Source organism: Wasmannia auropunctata, unplaced genomic scaffold (assembly GCF_000956235.1).
Source record: "Wasmannia auropunctata unplaced genomic scaffold, wasmannia.A_1.0 LD336078.1, whole genome shotgun sequence".
Lineage (NCBI taxonomy): Eukaryota > Metazoa > Arthropoda > Insecta > Hymenoptera > Formicidae > Wasmannia > Wasmannia auropunctata.
In genome coordinates, this window is record NW_012026812.1 from 3,988,335 (window position 1) to 4,010,158 (window position 21,824).

Below are 21,824 nucleotides of genomic sequence, written 5' to 3' on the forward strand. Positions count from 1 at the left end.
TACAATACAACACTTATGTACATATACTATATGTGTGTTTGTGTGAGTATAATATATATGTAACATGATTTTATAAACCATTTTCCATATTAATTAATATGGAAGTCCATAAAACAGTTCATATAAAGTGAAAGAGAGATATTGCATTTTGAACATTTTATTTTAGGAACATTTTTACACCTTAGTTTTTTACGTCTCCTCTTGTCGGAAAAGATTGGCTGATGAGTTATTTTATCCTTTTGTAAAACAATAAACTTCTGGGTTATAAAAGAATGATATAATAGTAAAATACTCTCTCTCTCTCTTTTCTACGCTCAATTATGATGAAAAAATAAAATAAAACTTAAGAAATATAGATACATAACTTTAAAATTACACAGAGTTATAGAGAATTAAAGTCTCAAAGTCTTAATAACACACTTAATTTTTATTGCATTAAAATTCCATAAATACATAATATATATATATATATATATAATTATAGTAATTATAAGATGTCGAAATACACTAAAATAGTTTTTTCTTACAACTTGAATCGTAAATTTCTTAAAATTGTGACGTCATAAAATAATTTGGTAAATGGAATCGTATTCAGCGCTCAAAAAAACTACGGAGAATTAATTATTCTCGTTCTTGTATATTCGAAAAAAAGTCAGTTTTTGTTGAACGGCGTTATCGGATATCGCAAATATAAATTGAAATTTATATCTTTTGCGAGAATGGAATTTAGATCGTTGCATTCATCGGAAAAATATCAACAAAAATATCGGCGCGTACCGTATATTTGTTATCATAAATATTTTATACAGCTATTCGTTATAGAAGTGATAAGTAAAGTTTCACGGAACAGGTGTTGTCGGCGTGCGGACCTATTAGCGTCACGTTCTTCACGGTCGTCGTTTTCTTTGGATCATTTTATCTACTGAACCTGATGCTGGCCGTCGTGGCGTTGAGTTATGAAGAAGAAGCTGAAATTACGAACGAGGTATGCACTCCATTTCAAATTTTGATACGTACGTCCATGTCTTATAAATAAAAAATATTTTATATTCGTATTAAAACAGTCCATTTAAATCGTTGATGAAGTTTTAATTTTTAATTTTATATCTGAGTGATCAAAATTAAATTTAACATAATGTAATGATGTTACTTAAATATTTTGTGTTAAATTGATATTTAATATTTCTTTGTATTAATATAATACAATTTATGAATTTAATAACATATACAAATAATTGTAGTTTTTAAATTTAAGATAAATGAACAAAGGATAAATGTACATATTAATTTAACAAATTATAAATTTTAATTTTACTGAAGAAATATGTTTCCACAATTTGTTTTCAAACAGTGTTTTTTCAAAGTATTACTTTTTTCTGTTAATTTTTACATAATATTTATGTTACTGTCTAATATATTAATTTTATTAAATTAACATAAATATTTGAGTAGATGTTTGGTACATGTGAAATGTATTTTTAATTTTTCAATTTTCCAACTGTACTTTAAAGCCGAATTTCGAAATACAATATTAATTCGAGCATCCCATTCGAAAGAAATAGAGTTATGCTCACTCTACAATAATGCACTAGAAATTTGCATAATAATTTGTATAATAAACCGCTATTATACATTCATTCGTTTGATTAATAATTTTTATCACGCATTTTTATGACGTTGTCTACATTTGACCGAGTATTTCGTGCGCAGGAACGAAGGAAAGACTTGACAGATCATCGCGAGGACTCGACGTTCAGTTTCGATCCGTCGAAAATCAACATTAAGACATTGACGAAAGATAAACAGAAACGAATAGACGCCCGTAAAGGGGTCTTGCTGAGCAGTTACACGAGGAAGAAGACGCGTAGAAGAAAGCGCGGCCGGAGCAGCGTCGGCCAGGAGAAAAACGGTGGTGCACGCAGCAGGTTTCTATATCTGTATTTTACGACCGACTTTACCACGGCTCGATTTGTCACGACCATTGTTATCGGACATGCGTGTTGTGCTTGCAACTTACTGAGTCATACGAATAAAATAGGGCTTTTGGTCTCATTTAACCGAGAAAATGCTAAATATAAAGACATGTCAGAGTAGTTATTTATGTTCAAAATTGAAATCGCTTATTCTTCGAAAGAGGAAAATGGGCGGAAAATTCACTGGGAAAAGAGGAAAATTTACTGAGCGTTATATAAAATATTTAATATCTTTTTAACTTCTTAAAAAAATATTAAAATGTCGAAATACTTTTTCGCGTAAAATTTTATAAATGAGAAACTTGAGGAGACGACATGTATTGCATATAAATCTGTTTTTACTTTTGTTTGAGAAAAATAACGCTTACTTTTTTTTTTAACTACAAAACTACGAGTGAGAATATTAAACTATCCTTTCACATATAAAGTTAAAACATTTGCTTTCTCTAAGTACAAAGTAGCAAGTGTAGCGAAAGCAGTCTTAATCTTGTCAGCATCTCCGCGCTAAAAGTATTCGGTGCTTTCCGTTTATCCTATACGGGTTAAAGTAATATCTAACATCCATACACACACACACACACACACACACACACACACACACACACATACATACATATATATACATGTATATATATATATGCATCTCGTTGCAAAGTCATTAAATAGCAGCAAGCTACGGAAAGACAAAGAGAAAGAAACATCATAAACGCCCTCATTTCCGAGAAACTGTAATAAAAGAAAAGCAGGAAAATGTGCTTGCCTTGCAATCTCACAATGGTAGGCCATACCGTATGGAACGCATATTCTGACGCAACTCCCTACAATCTATCTCAGATCTATCGTTACTGCCCTCATCTACGGTTTTTTCTATCAACTTGGAGTCATTTTGCATTTAGCGAAAATTTTATCTATTGCTTTTTACTTGATTGATATTGTAGTAATATATGTATAGTCTTGCAGCTATTCTTTTAATATATTATAATATTACAGTTAAATCAAAGTTTGCTTGAATTGTATTAAAGGATAACACTTTATAATCTATTTGCGCATTAAAAATTAATACTGTTTAATGAAATTTATTTATTTCAATTTCTCATAATTAAAGAATTGATTTAAGTTATTGGTATTTTGATATTTTTTTATTTCGAAAAAAATAGACTTCAAGTTGATTAACAGAACCAAATAAAAAGAGTAGCGATTGTTGAGTATCTTAAAAAATCAAAATAAAATAGACTGTGTATTATTAATTTAAAGAAATTAGTTAACATAAATAGAAAGGGGCTTTCACTTCTTGAATAGTACACAAAATGATTTTCTTTTATAATTTATAACTAATTCCTTGTGACAACCATTATAAAATTTAACTTGTTTAAATTCTTTTTTTATCTTAAGTCATATCTTTCATAAGTTTCTAATACATCCATCAATTTTAATAATAAATTGCAAACTTTCCTTTAGTTATATTTTACGTGACACTTACAAGCAGGAATGACCTGGTTTAGTGACACATGCAATCAGGAAGTGCCTTGGTATTCTCAGAGTTAATGTCATTACTATAAGCATCGATTTCGCGTTGAACCTAGCTGCAACTCCATGTAGTCTCGAGTCTAATTAGTGTAATGCCTCGAATAATCATTGATTTGTCCGGCCTTAGTCCTTAAGAATTACAATTTGCCAAATCAGTTGGCTATTCAAAACTTGAACATCCATTACACGTATTTAAGAGTATTTATGAAAATTACATATAAGATTATAGAGATAAAAAAAACAATCTCAAAATCTTATTGAATAATATTTCCCTAAATATATTCTATAACATATGAAATATCAAAGCAAGGTGCTGCCAAATATGAAGTTTATAAATAAATAACGTGAATTGTGCAATGCAATTTCGTAAAACTCAATATTTCTTATTGATCAGATTTGATTGTAAGAGAACCTATTCTCTCGACGAAATATTGAATTATTTGTGAAGCATAACGTTGAATTCTATTGTAGGTCCATGACGCCCAGTCCGAGTCCAAGTCCCAGGCATTCCAATGTGCGGCCTTGCCACCTGCCGCTTCAGAACATCAGCCCGAGACCGCCGGAACCCAATACGGTTCACCGGCTTGCGCCAAATCGGGGTATGTTGCACTCGAGACAGGCCAGCAACAATAGCAATCAACAATCGTCGTTGGACGACTCCGGAGTGGTGGACGATCACGACGGCGACGACGTCACATCCGCCGAGGAGCACGATAAGCGCGAGTCGCGGGAGCATCGCGCTGAGAAGTCGCAGGAAAGATCCCCGAGGGAGCATGGTAGACACCAATTGAATCAGCAGATGCGCCCGGACTGCCCACCGGCGCCGGTCACCGTGTCGGTAAGAACCGGCAATCGGGAGATTCGGGTGCTCAAGTGCAACGGGGTCAAAACCAAGAAACATATGTACGCGCTGCCGCCAGAGTACCTGTCGCATATTGTAGTTTTAGGTGAGTGAAAACTACGGCGTATGCTGGCGGTATTTGTTTATTGAGATAATATTGCCGGCAATTGAATTAATGGGTCGAAATATTTCCGAATCAATTTGAAGTTGACTTTTTCCTCAATTGAAACGCTGCGGAAAAATTGATTAGCAATGTAATTGTAATTTAATTAAAAAACATAATTCTCAATGTTGAATGTTTGCAAGTTGCGATAGATAATATTTATTGCGTGAACGCTAACTTTATATAACCGAATTGCCGGACTAAAATTTGCAAGTCCTCTAATGAATTTAGCGCCAGTTTTTGTATATGCGTATTAACTGTATATGTCAACTGTGTGCAATGTATCTCTGGCCAAAATCAAGTAAAACTTGTTTTTTTCAAAATTACATATACGCATTTCCGTAGTTTAATTAATTAAAATATTCAATATTGAATATTCAAAGCTTACAGTAGATAATATTGACCGTGTGGAGTGCATTATTTATTCAAAATCAGCTATATCTGAATTAGTACAGTAACATTTGTAGGTATATTCTGCGAGCGAGAGATTATAATTTGTTACTTTTATTATATATTTTTTTATTAGATTTAAAATACTCAGATTTTTTAAATGTACGTGGAAAATAAAATAACGTATTATGTGATTGCAGAGGATCTTCCAGATAGAAACTGCGATAAGTGTATACAATGCTGCGTTGATTACGAAGGATGGCTAAGATTTCAAAACTGCTTGTATAAGGTAAACCTAACTATTCGTTTTTCTAAAATCTTAAACTGGACCCGGGTCAGTTACGCATTAGACGTGATTGACCTAAATAAACGACCGCTAATTAGCGTCAGACGGAAGTAAAACGCATACTTAACGCTGACCCGGTTCCTGCTCACACGAAACAGTTTTTTGAGGCGCGTAATCATATTAGAATTTACTTCACTCTTCGTCACGTTTTGCTAATTCAATGTTTAGAATTACGCAAAATACGTAATTTATAAACATAACGGCAATATCTCGGCATTTATTTTGTCAATAAAATTTAGATTTAATTTTTATAATAAATTTTGCTATTATAAATTTCGAATTTTAAACGAATATTTTTAATTTAGTAAAGAGAAAGAATTAATTTTTTTGTACAGTCGTGAACATATCGGTTGCGACACTTTTTTTTTAATAGGTTTCGAAACGCATTAATATTTTGCAAATGCGAAACACAATTGGTGTACTGTCTCTAGACTGAAGATATTACACCATCGTAGTTCGCATTTGCAAAATATTAGTTATCTATATATATTAAATATATTAAATATATACCTACTAAAAACCTATGAAAAAAAGTGTCTTGCAACCGATATGTACGTATAAATTTAAAAACTATTTTTCCGCAATCTTGTTACGACACGAAAATAAATTGCAAAATAATTTACGTCAAGGTGGTGAGAGATCCCTTGTTCGAGCTAATGATCACCCTCTGCATCGTCCTGAATACCGGCTTCCTGGCGATGGAGCATCACGGTATGAGCGAGTCGATACGGCAGGCGCTCAACATCGGCAACAAGGTGTTCACCAGCATTTTCGCGTTTGAATGCTTCCTGAAGCTCCTGGCGTTGAGCAAGGACTTCTTCAACAATGGCTGGAACAATTTCGATCTAATCATTGTCTCTGCGTCGCTTATCGACTTAACGTTCGAGCTGGTGGACGGCTTGTCGGTGATACGCGGCCTCAGACTGCTGCGCGTTCTAAAGCTCGCACAATCCTGGACGACCATGAAGGTTCTCCTCAGCATCATTATCTCGACAATAGGCGCGCTCGGTAATCTAACCTTTGTACTAGTGATTGTGATTTACATATTCGCTGTGATCGGCATGCAGCTGTTTAGTAAAGACTACAGTCCGGACAAGTTCTATCCGGATCCGGTGCCGCGATGGAACTTCAACGATTTCTTCCATTCGTTCATGATGATATTCCGTATTCTGTGTGGCGAGTGGATCGAGCCATTGTGGGACTGCATGCGTGCGGAAAGGGACGACGGGCCGAGTACGTGCTTCGCGATTTTCCTGCCGGCTCTGGTGATGGGCAACTTCATGGTCCTCAATCTCTTCTTGGCGTTGTTGCTCAACAGCTTCAACTCCGAAGAGCTCAAGCAGAAGAAGGAGGAAGTCGGCGAGGAGTCGAAACTTGCGCGTTCGTTCGCTCGCATACGATCGATCATACGCAAGCAGAAGCATCGAAAGGAGAACTCCGAGAACGAGAAGAATATCCGGCTGGAGCAGATCGTGCGCGAGGTGATGGACAAGTCCGACAAGGAGAAGTACGCGATCCAGGAGACCGTGCTGAGCCTTCCCAAAGACAATATTTATAATAGATCGTATCAAGAGAGTCTTAATCAGCCGGTCTTCACGTATGATCCGATCTTTCGTCAGGCTACTCTCACTACCTACAGCCAGAGTAGTCAGGAGACGGTCAAAGAGAACAAGAAGCTGACCGAGAAAGGCAACAGCAACGAGACCAATCCCGAGGAGAGTATAGAGCTGGAGGTGCTCAAGGACGTCAATCCGAACGAGGAAGTGGCCATGTTGCCGGAGGAGAAGCCGGCAATTCGGAACGACGAGAACATAGCAAAGCGTCCTTGGCACGCTCTCGTGAGTTACGTTGACGAGCTCACGGTCGGCGGTAGAAGAGACAGTAAGGGAAGGTACATTGACGGGATGGGCTCGTTTCCCGGTTTTGGTAGGAACAAGAAGTGCAAGGAACCGCTTGATTGCTTCCCCCAGCACTTCTACCAGAAGTAAGATATATTTCTAGTTTTATTTATCGAAAATTTAAAATAATGTAAAATAAAAACGCTATATATCTACTGAAATTATGTATGATAAGAATTAAAATCAAATTGAAAATTATATTTTAAGAATTCGTACTTATAAAGACACGAATTCAGAATTTACTTATGGTTATAGAATTCAAAATTCATTCATTTAGAATTCTTATTTGCTCTTATTTGCATGCTTATCCGGTTTTATTAAATGTTTGATGATTCAGGTGTAGCTGTATCAATCGTTGCCTTGCCACTGATCTCGGTAAGAAGTGGATAAGGATTCGTACGGTCGTCCTGTCTGTCGTGGACACGCCCGCTTTCGAATGGATGATTCTAGTTTTAATTTTCGCATCTTCCATAACGCTGTGCTTCGAGGATATCTACTTAGACGACAATCCTTTTTTGAAGAAAATTCTCTATTGGACCAATCTTGGCTTCTGCGCACTTTTCAGCGTCGAGATGCTTCTGAAATGGCTAGCCCTAGGCTTCTGTAAATACTTCACCAGTTTCTGGACAATCCTGGATTTTATAATCGTTTTCGTAAGTACGAATCGGATCGTCTTGCGCGCCAGTCGGTGTAAAATGCAAAATTTATGTGCGATCGCATACGTGTAGCATGAAATGTGTTTTGTCGATTCCTTTGCTTGCCTCCAAGCATTATATATTTATATATTCAGGATGAGCCATCTAAATTTATAAATAACTTACAATTTTTATTGCTAACGAGAATTGTGAAATTTTATTGTATATCATTAAATGGCGTAGAATAATTTATACACGGAAAAAAAAATGACGTATTAATTAGTCAATATTTAATTGAAAATATTTTTGTAAATTCAATGACATTAATGAAACAAATATGCCATGCTTTTGTTTTAATAAAATGTTTATTTTAATAATTTATTTTATTAATACTGTTATTGAATAAAAATTGTAATTATTTCATGCCATTGAACTTAGATGGTTCAACTTGTACATACATACGATAAGATGAAATAATTGAGATCATATTGGATGAAACACGCGTAATAATTGTTTGAATGTTGTTTTTGTGTTCCTTTTTTTATGTGTTTTATGTGTGGCTCCGTGGATCCAGGTATGTTGAAAGTTACATGTCTCAATGCGCTTCCATTTATATCGCGTTAATTAAAAATGATATTTACCGCAAACGCATGTTGTATACATTACTTTTTTATTAATTATACATTGGGTACCAGATGGATAGCGTTTGCATCATTAATTGAACTCACATATGCATGAAAGAAATAATTAATAAGGTGGTCAAATGAAAAAGAGACCATTTCTATTAAACCATGACCATATTAACAAAATATTTTCTAATTTATGAAATTGCAATGCTTGTATTTGTAAAAAATAATATTATGTGTTATAAATATGTTAATTAAATTTGCATATAAATGTAAACCAATATTTACTAATATATATTATACAATGTTGTTTTAAGATATGTCGCTGCATGTTTTATTATACAAGAATTTATATGCGAAAAAAATGATGAATGTCTTTACTTTCTTCATGTACATGTAGTTTGTATGTTTGCTTACTCAATGTAGCTTATGAATTTAATTTCCTGTACAATTTATTCTTTATAATCTCTTTGCATAAAAATTCATTATGAATTACTTAATATTTATCCGTAATTCAACTACACAGTATATACAAAAAGTTCCCGCAAATTATTTTGATTAAAAGTCAAATACGACAGACAAAAACTTTATTTTATTTTAATTTTTTACATATGTACGTATTTTTATTTTTTAGAACGCTATAATTATGTTTACAATAATTATTAGATTAAAAATAGATGATTTCTAACTTTTTCTCTGTCTCTTTTCGTTACTATCATCATACGCGAATGTCCGAACACATTATTTAAAAATTGGCTTATCAAAATCCAAAAATCCAATTTGCATGATGAATTTCATTATGTAGATCTAATTAGCAACATTGGAGGCAATATTGGGACTAAATTATGCTTTTCTCCGAACAGGTATCCATGTTTAGCCTTTTGATAGAAGAAAACGAGAACCTTAAAGTATTACGATCACTGAGGACACTACGCGCCCTGAGGCCGCTGAGGGCTATCTCGCGATGGCAAGGCATGAGGGTAAATATAATTACGCACAGATAAAAAAACCCTCTATCTACGAAAATCCGCTTGAAACGTACACGAACGACACAAAACACGAGCGCGATTGGTTGCGTTTATCACTGAGAGGATTTTTCTTCCCGGCTCGCAGATCGTAGTGAACGCGTTGATGTATGCGATACCTAGTATATTCAACGTGCTCCTCGTCTGTCTCGTGTTCTGGCTTATTTTTTCGATAATGGGCGTCCAATTCTTCGGCGGCAAGTTCTTCAAGTGCATCAACGAGAATGGGGAGAAGCTAGATATTTCGGTGAGTGTCACTCTTCGTTCGAATCTAATTATCAAGCAGGAGAATAGCACAGAAGAGAAAAAAAATGTATAAACTACATTTAGCTACACACGGATATAAATTTGATTAAACTGTAACATGAATAATTTTTCCCATCAGATAATGACTTTAAAATATTTAGATTGAAAAACTAGTACGCATTCGCTTTCACGAAGCAGCGTTAATTCCAATTTATATCCAATAATTATATACTAATATCCATTTCATTAGTTATATAAATCATATAAATTATTAGTTTCAATCATGACAATAAAATTTGGGCGATAATAATATTTTTCGTAAACGGCACGATTTAACATACCAATCTAATCGTCACGATTTAATATTGATCCAGGACCATTCTGACCGTTACATTTTTCTGACGAAATCATTTCGATTTCAGGAGGTGAACACCAAGGATGAGTGTTTCAGCAAGAACTACTCTTGGCAGAATAGCAAAATCACTTTCGATCACGTTGGCATCGCTTATCTGGCTTTGTTTCAAGTGGCGACCTTCGAGGGTTGGATGGAAGTGATGGAGGATGCTGTGGACGCGAGGGGGGTGGATCTACAGCCGCAGAGAGAGGCGAATCTGTCCGCCTACCTCTACTTCGTTATATTTATCGTCTGCGGTTCATTCTTCACGCTCAATCTCTTCATTGGAGTGATTATAGACAATTTCAACATGCTGAAGAAAAAGGTAAGAGCATCGGTCTCGGGGAAATTTAAATTTTTTTAATATTATTAAATTCTCCGTCGCGTGAAAAATAGTTCGCTTCATCTTCGCTTTATACTTTAACGTGCAAAATAAGAGTAATTATTTGCATCAAGCAATCATATTTGATATAAAGTAAAGAAAAATATTTACTAATAGATAGTTAATTTTATTAGCAAAATGCTATATGCAAAGATTATTTAACAACTTCGAAAAAGTGTCTTTGATATCAGATACTTATTTAACACTTCATATTTTAATGGTTGATAAAAGCTTGTTATTAAGTATTATTTTTTTATGTGAATGAGCAAAGTATGTTTCTTTTTATATGGATTCTCATAAAATTTATGTGACTGTAGTAATATAATAAGACGATTTTTTTTTTCAGTACGAAGGTGGGGTGTTAGAAATGTTTTTGACCGAGAGTCAAAAACACTACTACACTGCCATGAAAAAACTCGGCCGTAAAAAGCCGCAAAAAGTTATAAAACGTCCGCTGAATCAATTCCTCGCAATGTTCTACGACCTGTCCAATTCTCGCAGGTAATTGTATGATATAACGCTTTATAAGGCAAAGAGAAGCACACTGACGCTATGAGCAAAGAATTGTGTTGCTTATAAATGTTTCTGTCGATGGTTGTGCAAATTGATGTCATTAATAACATTTTGGCGACCAACTTTATTCCTTATCGTAATTCCGCGACAGTTGAAAATTTTCTTCTGCAAGGAGCATTATTACATTTAAACCCTAACTTAATTATTTTATTATAGAGAAATAATTTTCTCTTTTAAGTGTAAAATTAAGAATAAATTTTTTTAATTTATATTTCTTTTGCTTTTGTAACATATTTCTAATTTTTGCAATTATAAATATTGCTTTTATAAAATTATTGCAATGTAACTTATTAGTTATATATGTACTACACAGTCTAATATTGTTTAATGCCTCGCCTCTTAATTTTTTCTATCGTATATCTAATCCAGTCGAGACAACTGTTTGGTGCCAAAATGTTAATCTGGCTTTTTTCAACGTAATCAAATGCACGTGTATTATTCGTTGAAATATAATGTGAATGAATGCGTAGAAATGGTGCGGTCAAAATGACGTAAACAATATATCATGCGAGTTCGATGTGGCGGTCGTAGGGTGTAACGCGCGTTCGATCGCGGTGCAGCGCGAGCAATGTGGCAGGTGTGTATTTCCCCTGCATTTCACAGACATCTTAAACTAAATCGTTAGCAAACAAACGAACCTTACGCCCTCGCTTTTGATATTTTAATTAATATTTGGACATTAATTAATATAGATACCTATTGTCTCCATTCTTGAAATCGGCCTTGCCGAGTATATTAAATTCCTTTACGGTAATTCTCGCGCGGTTGTGTTAACGGTTTAATACGAGCAGATGTCTGTGCACCGCCAGTTGTTATTAATAGAGTAGTTTCAAAGCTACGACTGCGCACCTCCTCGTTGCTCACGCCGCTGCGCTTGAATGCGTGTTTCACAGGATTCCCATCCATGTATATATTTTATTGAGATTTGCAATCAAGACCGTATAGATAGATTCTCGCAGATTGCTATTATATCGTATTGTCGTTCGTCGACGATCAACAGCGCGCAAATAAGAAGATCGAAGAAAGAAGATATGTTGAACGTCAGAATAGCTTTCTTCACACACATACATCGGAAGCAGTCTATAAAACTATCATTAGCTTCGTCTACAACTTGCTTATTCGTCAACCATAAGAAGATAATTTCAAATCGCGAAGGATGAGGTAAGAAAAAATATATATTTTATTACGTTTTAAAACAGTTCTTTAATTTAAATATCTTATTTTTTCAATGGCTTTATATAAACTACATATAATTTTTCTTATCAATTATGAAACTTAAATGATGCTAATTTGTTGAGAGTTTTATTTTTTCGTACAAATCGAATTATATATATATATATATATATTTTTTTATATTACCTAGCATATGAAAATGTCTTTAAATAATACTACGTTGTAATTTTTTAAGATCACTAAATTATGTTATACGACACAGAAGATTGCAAAATACTCTCTTTTCTTTTTTTATTCCCAGTTACTAGATTTAACGCCGGTTCAATAGATAGTTTGCATACGCATTCGTTTCTTGTGCGGTAATATTTATCTGCCCGGTGTGAGCATTGTAATATGTATACAAATCGCCGTGACACAGTGCGTGAATTTTCTTTTCAGCTTCCAGGCGAGGCAAGACCGCGGAAGATAAATGCTACGACTCTACAATCCGTTTCTCGGAGTAATGGAAAATCGATACCCAAAGGACATTAACGCTCGCCGCCTCTAAATTGTAGATACACAATGTCGGTGTATAGTGATACAACTGTACATAATAGACGAGATAAGCTGCAAGCTGGGAGTTTACGTAAACGTCGTAACTTTATAATTCTGTGCACGCAGGGATTAGATACTCACTCTCCATCTCTCTCGCTCTCTTTCTGTCTCTCTTCCCGTAAAGTCCATACAAATGTAAAATTAGCTGCACAATAACGGAATATAGAATTATTACGACGGTCTGACAGTGTGTGAATTACGAATGAAAAATCTCATTACTTTAATTAAATTTTTTTTATCAAGCTTACAGTTATAAATACATATTCTGTTACATATTTTTGTCACAATGAAGATAAAAAATTATTTATATCATTTATATAATTTTTGCTCTTTTTCTGAAAGTTTTGTTTCAACTGTTTAAAGAAAAGGAACATTAAACATTAAAATCAAATGTCACATGTACCGCCAGCAGATACTATTTACGTCATTTTTACCGCTCGAATGTTTTAAACGTGCATGCGTTAAGCGATCCGCGAACTTATCGCAAGGAGAGAAATACGATCTGATCTTCCGTACTGACTTTCCAGATTTGAAATAGCTATCTTCGTTTTGATATTCCTCAACATGCTGACGATGGGAATCGAGCACTACAATCAGCCACATCCCATCTTCTTCGTCCTCGAAGTGTCGAACGCGTTCTTCACGACTGTTTTCGGTCTGGAGGCGATCGTCAAGATTGTCGGTTTACGTTATCATTACTTCACGGTGCCGTGGAATCTGTTTGACTTCCTGCTCGTGCTGGCATCCATTCTGGGTATTCTGATGGAAGACATTATGATAGATTTCCCTGTGTCCCCGACGCTCTTGCGAGTCGTGAGGGTGTTCAGAATCGGTAGAATCTTGAGGCTCATCAAAGCTGCGAAAGGTATCCGCAAGCTGCTCTTTGCTCTTGTCGTCAGTCTTCCAGCGCTCTTCAACATCGGGGCTCTGCTAGCCTTGATCACGTTTATCTACGCCATCATCGGCATGTCTGTTTTCGGACATGTCAAGAAAACGGGCGCATTGGACGATATGGTTAGTGCGGAATTACGTTATAAAACATTTATTTTTACGGACTAAATTTAACATCGCTAAATTAATATTAAGGATTTTGTTCTTAAATTTAATATGCAATATAGAAATAAATAGTTAAAAAATATATATTTTACGCGATAAAAATTTTTAATAGATTTATAAAATATTAAGTTTTAAATAACGTGCATTTTTTATTATTTTTACTTATATTTTATATTATTAATCTTGTTATCTGTTTTGTCTTTTTTCCAATTAAAATTATACATTTTAAGACAACGACGAGATCTTTCCACGATTTATTTCAATTTCTATATCTGTAGGAAAAAATGTTAGAAATAGAATGAAAGATTTTTCAATTCGTATTATTAATAATTTATTAAAATTAATATTTTCCTTCTCTCAGGTGAACTTTGAAACCTTCGGTAGAAGTATGCAGCTGCTGTTTCGTTTAATGACTTCGGCTGGATGGAATGACGTGTTGGAGTCGTTGATGGTACAACCACCTAATTGCGATCCCACCCCGAATAGCCGGCAGATGAACGGAGATTGCGGATACCCCTTGCTAGCGATCACGTACTTCACATCATTTATCATCATTAGCTATATGATAGTCATCAACATGTACATTGCCATCATCTTGGAGAATTTCAATCAAGCTCATCAAGAGGAGGAGATCGGTATCGTCGAAGATGACTTAGAGATGTTCTACATCCGATGGTCGAAGTAAGATATTATTCTCTTTACTATCATACTGAAGAAAATTTTTTTATTTAATAAGTCATATATTTATATAAAATATTAGTAAAATAAATTATTTAGTCACATGTCTTTAAAAATATCCATTAATTTAATAGAAATTTAATGGTAAATAATACGATGGCAGTCTCACCGCAATTTTAAATCGAAATTTTGTTTTTCTAGGTACGATCCGCATGCAACGCAATTTATCAGCTTCTCGCAGTTGAGCGACTTTATAGCGAGCCTGGACCCGCCGCTGGGGATATCAAAGCCCAACGTGGTAGCGTTGGTCAGCTTTAATCTTCCCATCGCAAAGGGTAATAAGATTCATTGTCTGGACATCCTGCACTCGCTCGTCAAGCACGTTCTTGGGCACGTCGAGGAATCGGACGACTTCAGGAAGCTGCAGGAACAGATGGACGTCAAGTTCAAGAAGCAGTTTCCGACTAGGAAAGAGTTGGAGATAGTGTCTTCCACTAGAATCTGGAAGCGGCAAGACAAAGCTGCCAGGTTGATTCAACGTACTATAAAGGAGTACATTGCGTGAGTATAATTAACTTGTGATCAGACAAATAATACTTATTGTAGAAATTAGATTTTTTATATTTTTCGATTTCTGCAATAAAAATTTTTCCGAGAAATTTCTTGGATCAAAATCGAAGAATGACCATGTAGGAGTTGACCTAGGTCAATTTTTTATATTTTTCGATTTCTGCAATAAAAATTTTTCCGAGAAATTTCTCGGGTTAAAATCGAAGAATGACCATGTAGGAGTTGACCTAGGTCAATTTTTTATATTTTTCGATTTCTGCAATAAAAATTTTTCCGAAAAATTTCTCGGATCAAAATCGATATATGACTATGTAAGAGTTGACCTAGGTCGATTTTTTATATTTTTCGATTTCTGCAATAAAAATTTTTCCGAGAAATTTCTCGGATCAAAGTCGAAGAATGACCATGTAGGAGTTGACCTAGGTCAATTTTTTATATTTTTCAATTTCTGCAATAAAAATTTTTCCGAAAAATTTCTTAGGTCAAAATCGAAGAATGACCATGTAGGAGTTGACCTAGGTCAATTTTTTTATATTTTTCGATTTCTGCAATAAAAATTTTCCGAGAAATTTCTTGGGTCAAAATCGAAGAATGACCATGTAGGAGTTGACCTAGGTCAATTTTTTATATTTTTCGATTTCTGCAATAAAAATTTTTCCGACAAATTTTTCGGGTCAAAATCGATGAATGACCATGTAGGAGTTGACCTAGGTCGATTTTTCATATTTTTGGATTTCTGCAATAAAAATTTTCTCAACAAATTTCTCGGATCAAAAATCGATAAATGACCATGTAGGAATTGACCTAGGTCGATTTTTTATATTTTTTTAAATAAAATCACGATTTTTTTAAAAATACCCACATAATTCATCTTTAAGATGAGCCTAGAAAGAAGTGTATATCTTTATTTTTCTGGAAGATATGAATTTTTAAACATTGGGGAAAAGAGGCTTCAACGCAGGTAACACGGCAATTTTAAGATAGGATTACAGTTGTTTAAATTTTGGTACAAACAAATCGACTAACATTTACGCAATTACGTACATAAGAAATAATAAGAAGCATAATGATCTCGATGCACGCGCAGGATGAAGAGAGAGCGCGAGAGAATCGCTCAGGAGGTGGATTCACAGACGCAAACCTCGAGTCCGGGTGGCGTGGATGGTAGGGGCGGGGGTGGATGGAGCGGTAAGCTGTCAGCCCTGCTGCATGTGCACCGGGGTAGCCGGGCCAGTAGTCGCAAGTCCTCCAGGGCCAGCGACGCCAGCGATCTCAGCGAACTCGGCACCGCTTCGGCGTGGCTGTTCCCGAATCTTCCTCTGCTGTTGCTCTCCGGCGCCACCGGAACCCACGAGGACCTGCAACCCCCGGCACTGACCGTGTCCCGTCCTTCACCAACCGCCGATCAACCTTCCGCTGCCTCCAGCTCCGGCTCGGATTCTCACGCTACAATCAGGTTGGTTTCTCTTCACACACAAACACACACACACATACACAACACAAGATAATTCTTAAAATTATATTCAAGAATCTCTCTTACGTTAATTATTTTTTCGCATTAAATTGATTTAGATTGCTCAATTTATATGCCGATTGAGATGAACCATGTTAAATGTCCATCTCTCTACTAACTTTTTCAATTAGATTATGCAAATGTATCATTTCGCGAATTAATTTATGTAACACTATGTGAAATATTAAATAATTTAACAAAGAGACAGTTGCTATAGAGAGAATATTTATTTTAAATTTAATTTCAATTAATTGTGTGAAGGATAAGATCGCGTATCAGCCTGAGGAGTTTGTACATATTAATACAGTTGTATGAATTACTGATATAAGTGTAGTAATTAATAATTAATTTTTATACATATCACACACCTAATATAATACATAAAATTAATCTAGTCTCTTTCCCTTTCAAAACTCCTCAGGCAAGAAAACGAGCAGGTAAAAGTAAACGTATACTTAAAACTCTTTTAAAAAATTTTAGCACTTGGTTTGTATGATGCTATATGAAATGAGAACTGAGATTTCAATTAGTGGTTGAAGTATCACGTATTCATCGGCAGGAAATATACATAGATTCGCCATTTAATTCGTAGCAATGAAATCAGTACGCTACAGCGTTGTAAACGCTAAAAGTACAATGTGAAAGTTTTAGCGGACTAGTAAATACATTAGCAGAGATTAGAAGATAATAGAAGCTCGTTTTGCATAATCTATACTCTCGTAATAATTCATTGCACAATTATAATTCATTACCATGCTTATCGATTTATAACTGTAGTTATAAAAAAGTTGCTATTATTATTACTACGTTGATTATCATGGCTTATTAATGACATTTAGATATGGCATAATTTTAATTATGTCCTACTTCCAGTAGGTTTAAAAAAAGACATTTTTTTCAGTCACGATGTGCAATTTCGAATTTTTTGCATGTTACATATATGTAATAACCCCAGTAGTAGAAAATCCAATCTTGCATAAATGAAGAAACATCTTATTGCAAGGAGTATACCGTTGCTGTTTTATTTATTACATTATTTTTTATATTCGGAGATTGCTTTCTATAAATTATAATCGTACGTGCAGAAGTTTTCTTCACAAAATACATTCAATTATAATTCATTATTTATCTCACGCGACATTCTCCCAATATCTCACGATTACAAAAATCTTGTTATCTTCGAAAATTGGACTCGTAGAGAATAAACTCGAATCCTGCAAAAATATCGTACACTGAGAAACAGTGTATCACTGTACAAAAAGTGAGGACGTTAACAACGGTTCGTTCTCTTAACGTGCCCGCAGATCGCTGGGCCGGCAGGACGCAGTGGAGAAGTATCCGGAGGAGGATGTGCTCAGCCCGCCGACCTCGAAGCGTAGCTCCCTGCGGCCTAGCGGTACCACCCTCTCGCTAAACACGCTGCAGCGGGACATCAAAGAGGCGTTCAACCGGCGATGCGGCAGCCTGAGACGGCGGGCACCGCCGGCGGAGCCGGTGCAGCTGCCGATCGAGAGTAGCGACGTGAGTATTCTGGTGACAGAGCCCAGCCCGGAAAACACGGCTCCGCCTTCGAGACCGCCGCTGATCAGACAGCAGTCGGAGGCGACGGTGGTGCACGTGTTGGTGCACAGGGAAAGCGAGGAGTACCAGGACACACCGGACGACAGCTGATCCCAGTCGACGGTCACCACGCCGGACAGCGACAGCGGCGCGACTCAGTGATAATACATACGTAGAACGTATATTATATACATATATGTAGAGACTTTTCACACAGATCTAATTCTAGATAGGGCGATAATCCGCATGGCTTTTCCGGGGCGAATCTCCTCAAGGACGAAGAGCGTATATTGCGTTGTGCGTGTGAATGTATGCGAGTGCGTATGCGTCGTCGAAGTGTCGGATGAGAACGTTGTATGTTTGGCGATGGTTCTTGACCAATTCGAAGAGAAGAGAAATTAAAGGATGGTCGTAGGATCTTTGTTGATTTGATAACTGCTTATTCAGATAACCATTCTGCTAAGTCGCGCGAGAAAAACAGGAAGGAAAACAGGAAGGTAGATGGAGAATTGTTCTCTTTGTCTTTTTTCTGGAGAAGAGTTTTAAAAACGAAGAATGTCTTGGTATTTCAAAGATTCGGCGAACGGCTCCGGGATTCTCGGGAGCTGGTTTTCACGAGGCACATATAGTATATACGATAAAACATACGTCAATTAAAAATTATACATACACACGTACGAGAGAGAGAGAGAAAGAGAGAGAGAGAGAGAGAGAGAGAGAGAGAGCGTGCGCGCGTGAACGAGTGAAAAACAAAGAGGAAAGTCCATCATTGGGTGATCATGTCAAAGCGAATACGAAGTTTTAATTATGTATAACAGCGTTTTGATAGCGAGAAATAATTACACATTAGAAAAAAGAAAAAAGAAAACAAACACAATTGCGTACGTGCTTATTATGTGCGTTGAAAATTCTTACCACGCAAAGTTGCATTCCTTAAAGCACTTCTTGGGGAATTTTTTATTACGGTTCTGAGCCTATCGACATTTGCATGTAAGTGATTGAAGCATGACTTATCCTTTCAAAAATCTTCGTAAATTTAAACTATTATAAAATATATATGAGAATTTTATGAAAATGAGTTTCATTTTTTCGCTGTTGTAAAAATTATCCTAAAATTAAAGACATTCCCGGGTTAAAGACACTCTTTATTTTTAGAAAAACTCCAAATCAAAATCCATCTTTCTTTTTCCTTTCTCCAATGTGTATACTTATCTCAGTTTAAATGCAAAGGGCACGACAAAGTACAGCTACAAAGGATTGAACGAGCGCGCCGTGATTATATGCAATTTTATGCGGTAAAGCGTTCGCGGGCGCGCGATTCTCGTCCCATATGTATAACCCACATACATCGCTTGTATATACTTAGGTATAGGACGAGAAAAACTGCGAGGTACACTGTCCCGTCGCAGAACGATGGAACAAACCGGAAATACATGTACCAACCGCCTCTTTCAGGGAGCCGCGTCTCCTACGGCGAACTATACAATCATGCGGGGGTGGCTCCACCCTAGTGCAGGAGAGATCATATCCCGCATATTAGAAAATTACGACTAGCCTTTCTGATCACATGTCCGCAAACGTGCGCGGATAAATAATTGCGTTACGCTCAAGAGCCTACACATACTCTCATATTCACTAATATAACATTCATATACCAATAATATACATATATATATATATATATGTACAATATGTATGTATGTATGTATATTACAAGTGTATGTAAACCATACCACACGCATACGATAATTATCCATGTATAGATATATACATATACACATATAAAATGAGACGGCGGTTTGTATCGCTGTTATAATATCGCAGTAATTTTTAGGATCACATTCTATGCGTGCGTGCGCGCGTGCGTGTGTGTGCGTGCGTGCGTGCGTGTGTGTGTGTGTGTGTGTGTGTGTGTGTGTGTGTATGTGAGAGAGAGAGAGAGAGAGAGAGAGAGGATTCGCAAGGATGAAAGCTTTTCTTTACATTTTCACGAATCAGTTTTTCTCTCGCTTATTTCCTGCTTGAGATCGGGGAACTCCGGCCGTTTTCATCGGGGAATTTTCGCCTGCCGCCGAGCTTTAAAATCGCGAGACAAGGGAATGATCTCTCTATCGCAAGTTACTTTATAAATTGTATATTCAAATATAATTGCACAGAGAAAATTACATAGGGTATACAATACATATATATAAGCCGTTAGTGTCTTTAAAGTATCTGATTGGGACGTGAAGGCGCGAAGTCTCTCTGCAAGAAGCGAGAGCTGCTCGATAAAGGTGCGATTACAACGCGGCTGCTTCTTCGAAATGTGAGAAATTATATATTAGGTACACCCGTTTAGATAATCCGTTGCTCTCGATCGCAAATCCCCGATATCGCCTCAGAAATGCGTCTTTGTGGCAAAGTAGACGAAAAGAAAAGACTGGAATGTATGTGCGGAAACTTGGACATTTGATTTTCAATATTGGAAATTAGTTTCAACATTTGTTTTGAATTCTTTTGTAATATTTTTCGATTCCTATTCAAGTGTTAATATTCAAAAACACACTAGTAGAAAAGATTGACTTCTGACTCCTTAATCGACCCCTTATATTTTGTTGAAAAAAATTCAACGCAAAAAAGTAGCCAAATAAAATTAATATGTAGCTTTTTATATATAAAAAAATGAAAGAAATTTTCACAAATTTTTATTTTGATTCGCATTTTTCACGGGAATAAACAAAAATTATTCTGTGTGAAAGAAACTTATTATGAAAATCGAAAATGAGAGGCATGATAAAAAAGGAAAATCTGCGTGAAATGAATTTAAGTACACGTCGGACTTATATACTGAGCTTATGAGCTTAAAATATTTTATGATTTAATCAATAATATCGTCGTTTCATATTAAAACAATGTCTTTTGCTCGCGTCTTGTAAAAAAAATACAGACCTTCATTGCAAAAAGAACGAGATGAATTAAAGAAAATTCAGCTACACGAACAGTTCTCTAAATTAGCGATTTAAAATTGAATTTTTTCGAATAAATTGACGAGATTTCTTCGAATTTATCCTATCTTTCGCAAGACGCACGAAATATTTGGAAAGATTAACAGATATCTTGAAATGTTTTACATGATTTAACGGTATTTAAACGCTTCTCTTAGAGATTCTCAATCACAACCCTCAACTTGTTTTCTCTTATAATTTTCCTCTTGCCATCCTATACTTTCTTATGCGATAATAACATCACAGGCCATTTCTCATATTTCACTCTCATGAGGATACGATTGAGCACGTTCTTTCCTTCGCTTTATATCTTAATTATAAATAATTAAGGGTCCGTTTGCAGTAACGGCCTCGGTCAACTAATAAATAGCAGCAATTTCCTGTTCCTTTCCAGATTACGACGATGTTTTCAATATAAAGCAATATATTGTTTGCCATTGATAATAAGAAAATTCTGAAAAATTTTTATATAAAATATCATGACGATTAATCGTGAAATATAATCTCTTTTGAGTGAAACTCGGTCGGCGAAATTAAGCAAGAGATATTATATTAGCCTCTCATTTGTTATCCTGATACACATTTGAAATGTAATTCGCCGATTTTTCAACTTCTAATGTTGACTATTTCTGCGTCAATATATACTAAACATCTGAGTCGTTTTTTCCAATTATGTG

General features: G+C 35.5%; 1 protein-coding gene across 1 annotated transcript in view; it reads left to right on the plus strand.

Moving 5' to 3' along the window:
* Nucleotides 1-18,849, plus strand: part of LOC105448996 (sodium channel protein 60E) — an 82,738-nt gene extending 63,889 nt beyond the window's left edge. Inside the window, exons 7-21 of the mRNA XM_011687942.1 lie at nucleotides 851-985; nucleotides 1,711-1,925; nucleotides 3,972-4,447; nucleotides 5,095-5,183; nucleotides 5,870-7,224; nucleotides 7,476-7,791; nucleotides 9,263-9,379; nucleotides 9,513-9,671; nucleotides 10,093-10,389; nucleotides 10,793-10,947; nucleotides 13,314-13,800; nucleotides 14,204-14,523; nucleotides 14,722-15,081; nucleotides 16,178-16,546; nucleotides 17,908-18,849. Coding sequence (XP_011686244.1) covers nucleotides 851-985; nucleotides 1,711-1,925; nucleotides 3,972-4,447; nucleotides 5,095-5,183; nucleotides 5,870-7,224; nucleotides 7,476-7,791; nucleotides 9,263-9,379; nucleotides 9,513-9,671; nucleotides 10,093-10,389; nucleotides 10,793-10,947; nucleotides 13,314-13,800; nucleotides 14,204-14,523; nucleotides 14,722-15,081; nucleotides 16,178-16,546; nucleotides 17,908-18,274 — 5,217 coding nt within the window. The 3' untranslated portion in view covers nucleotides 18,275-18,849. The remainder of the gene's footprint in view (nucleotides 1-850; nucleotides 986-1,710; nucleotides 1,926-3,971; nucleotides 4,448-5,094; nucleotides 5,184-5,869; nucleotides 7,225-7,475; nucleotides 7,792-9,262; nucleotides 9,380-9,512; nucleotides 9,672-10,092; nucleotides 10,390-10,792; nucleotides 10,948-13,313; nucleotides 13,801-14,203; nucleotides 14,524-14,721; nucleotides 15,082-16,177; nucleotides 16,547-17,907) is intronic.
* The last annotated feature ends 2,975 nt before the right edge of the window (nucleotides 18,850-21,824 follow it).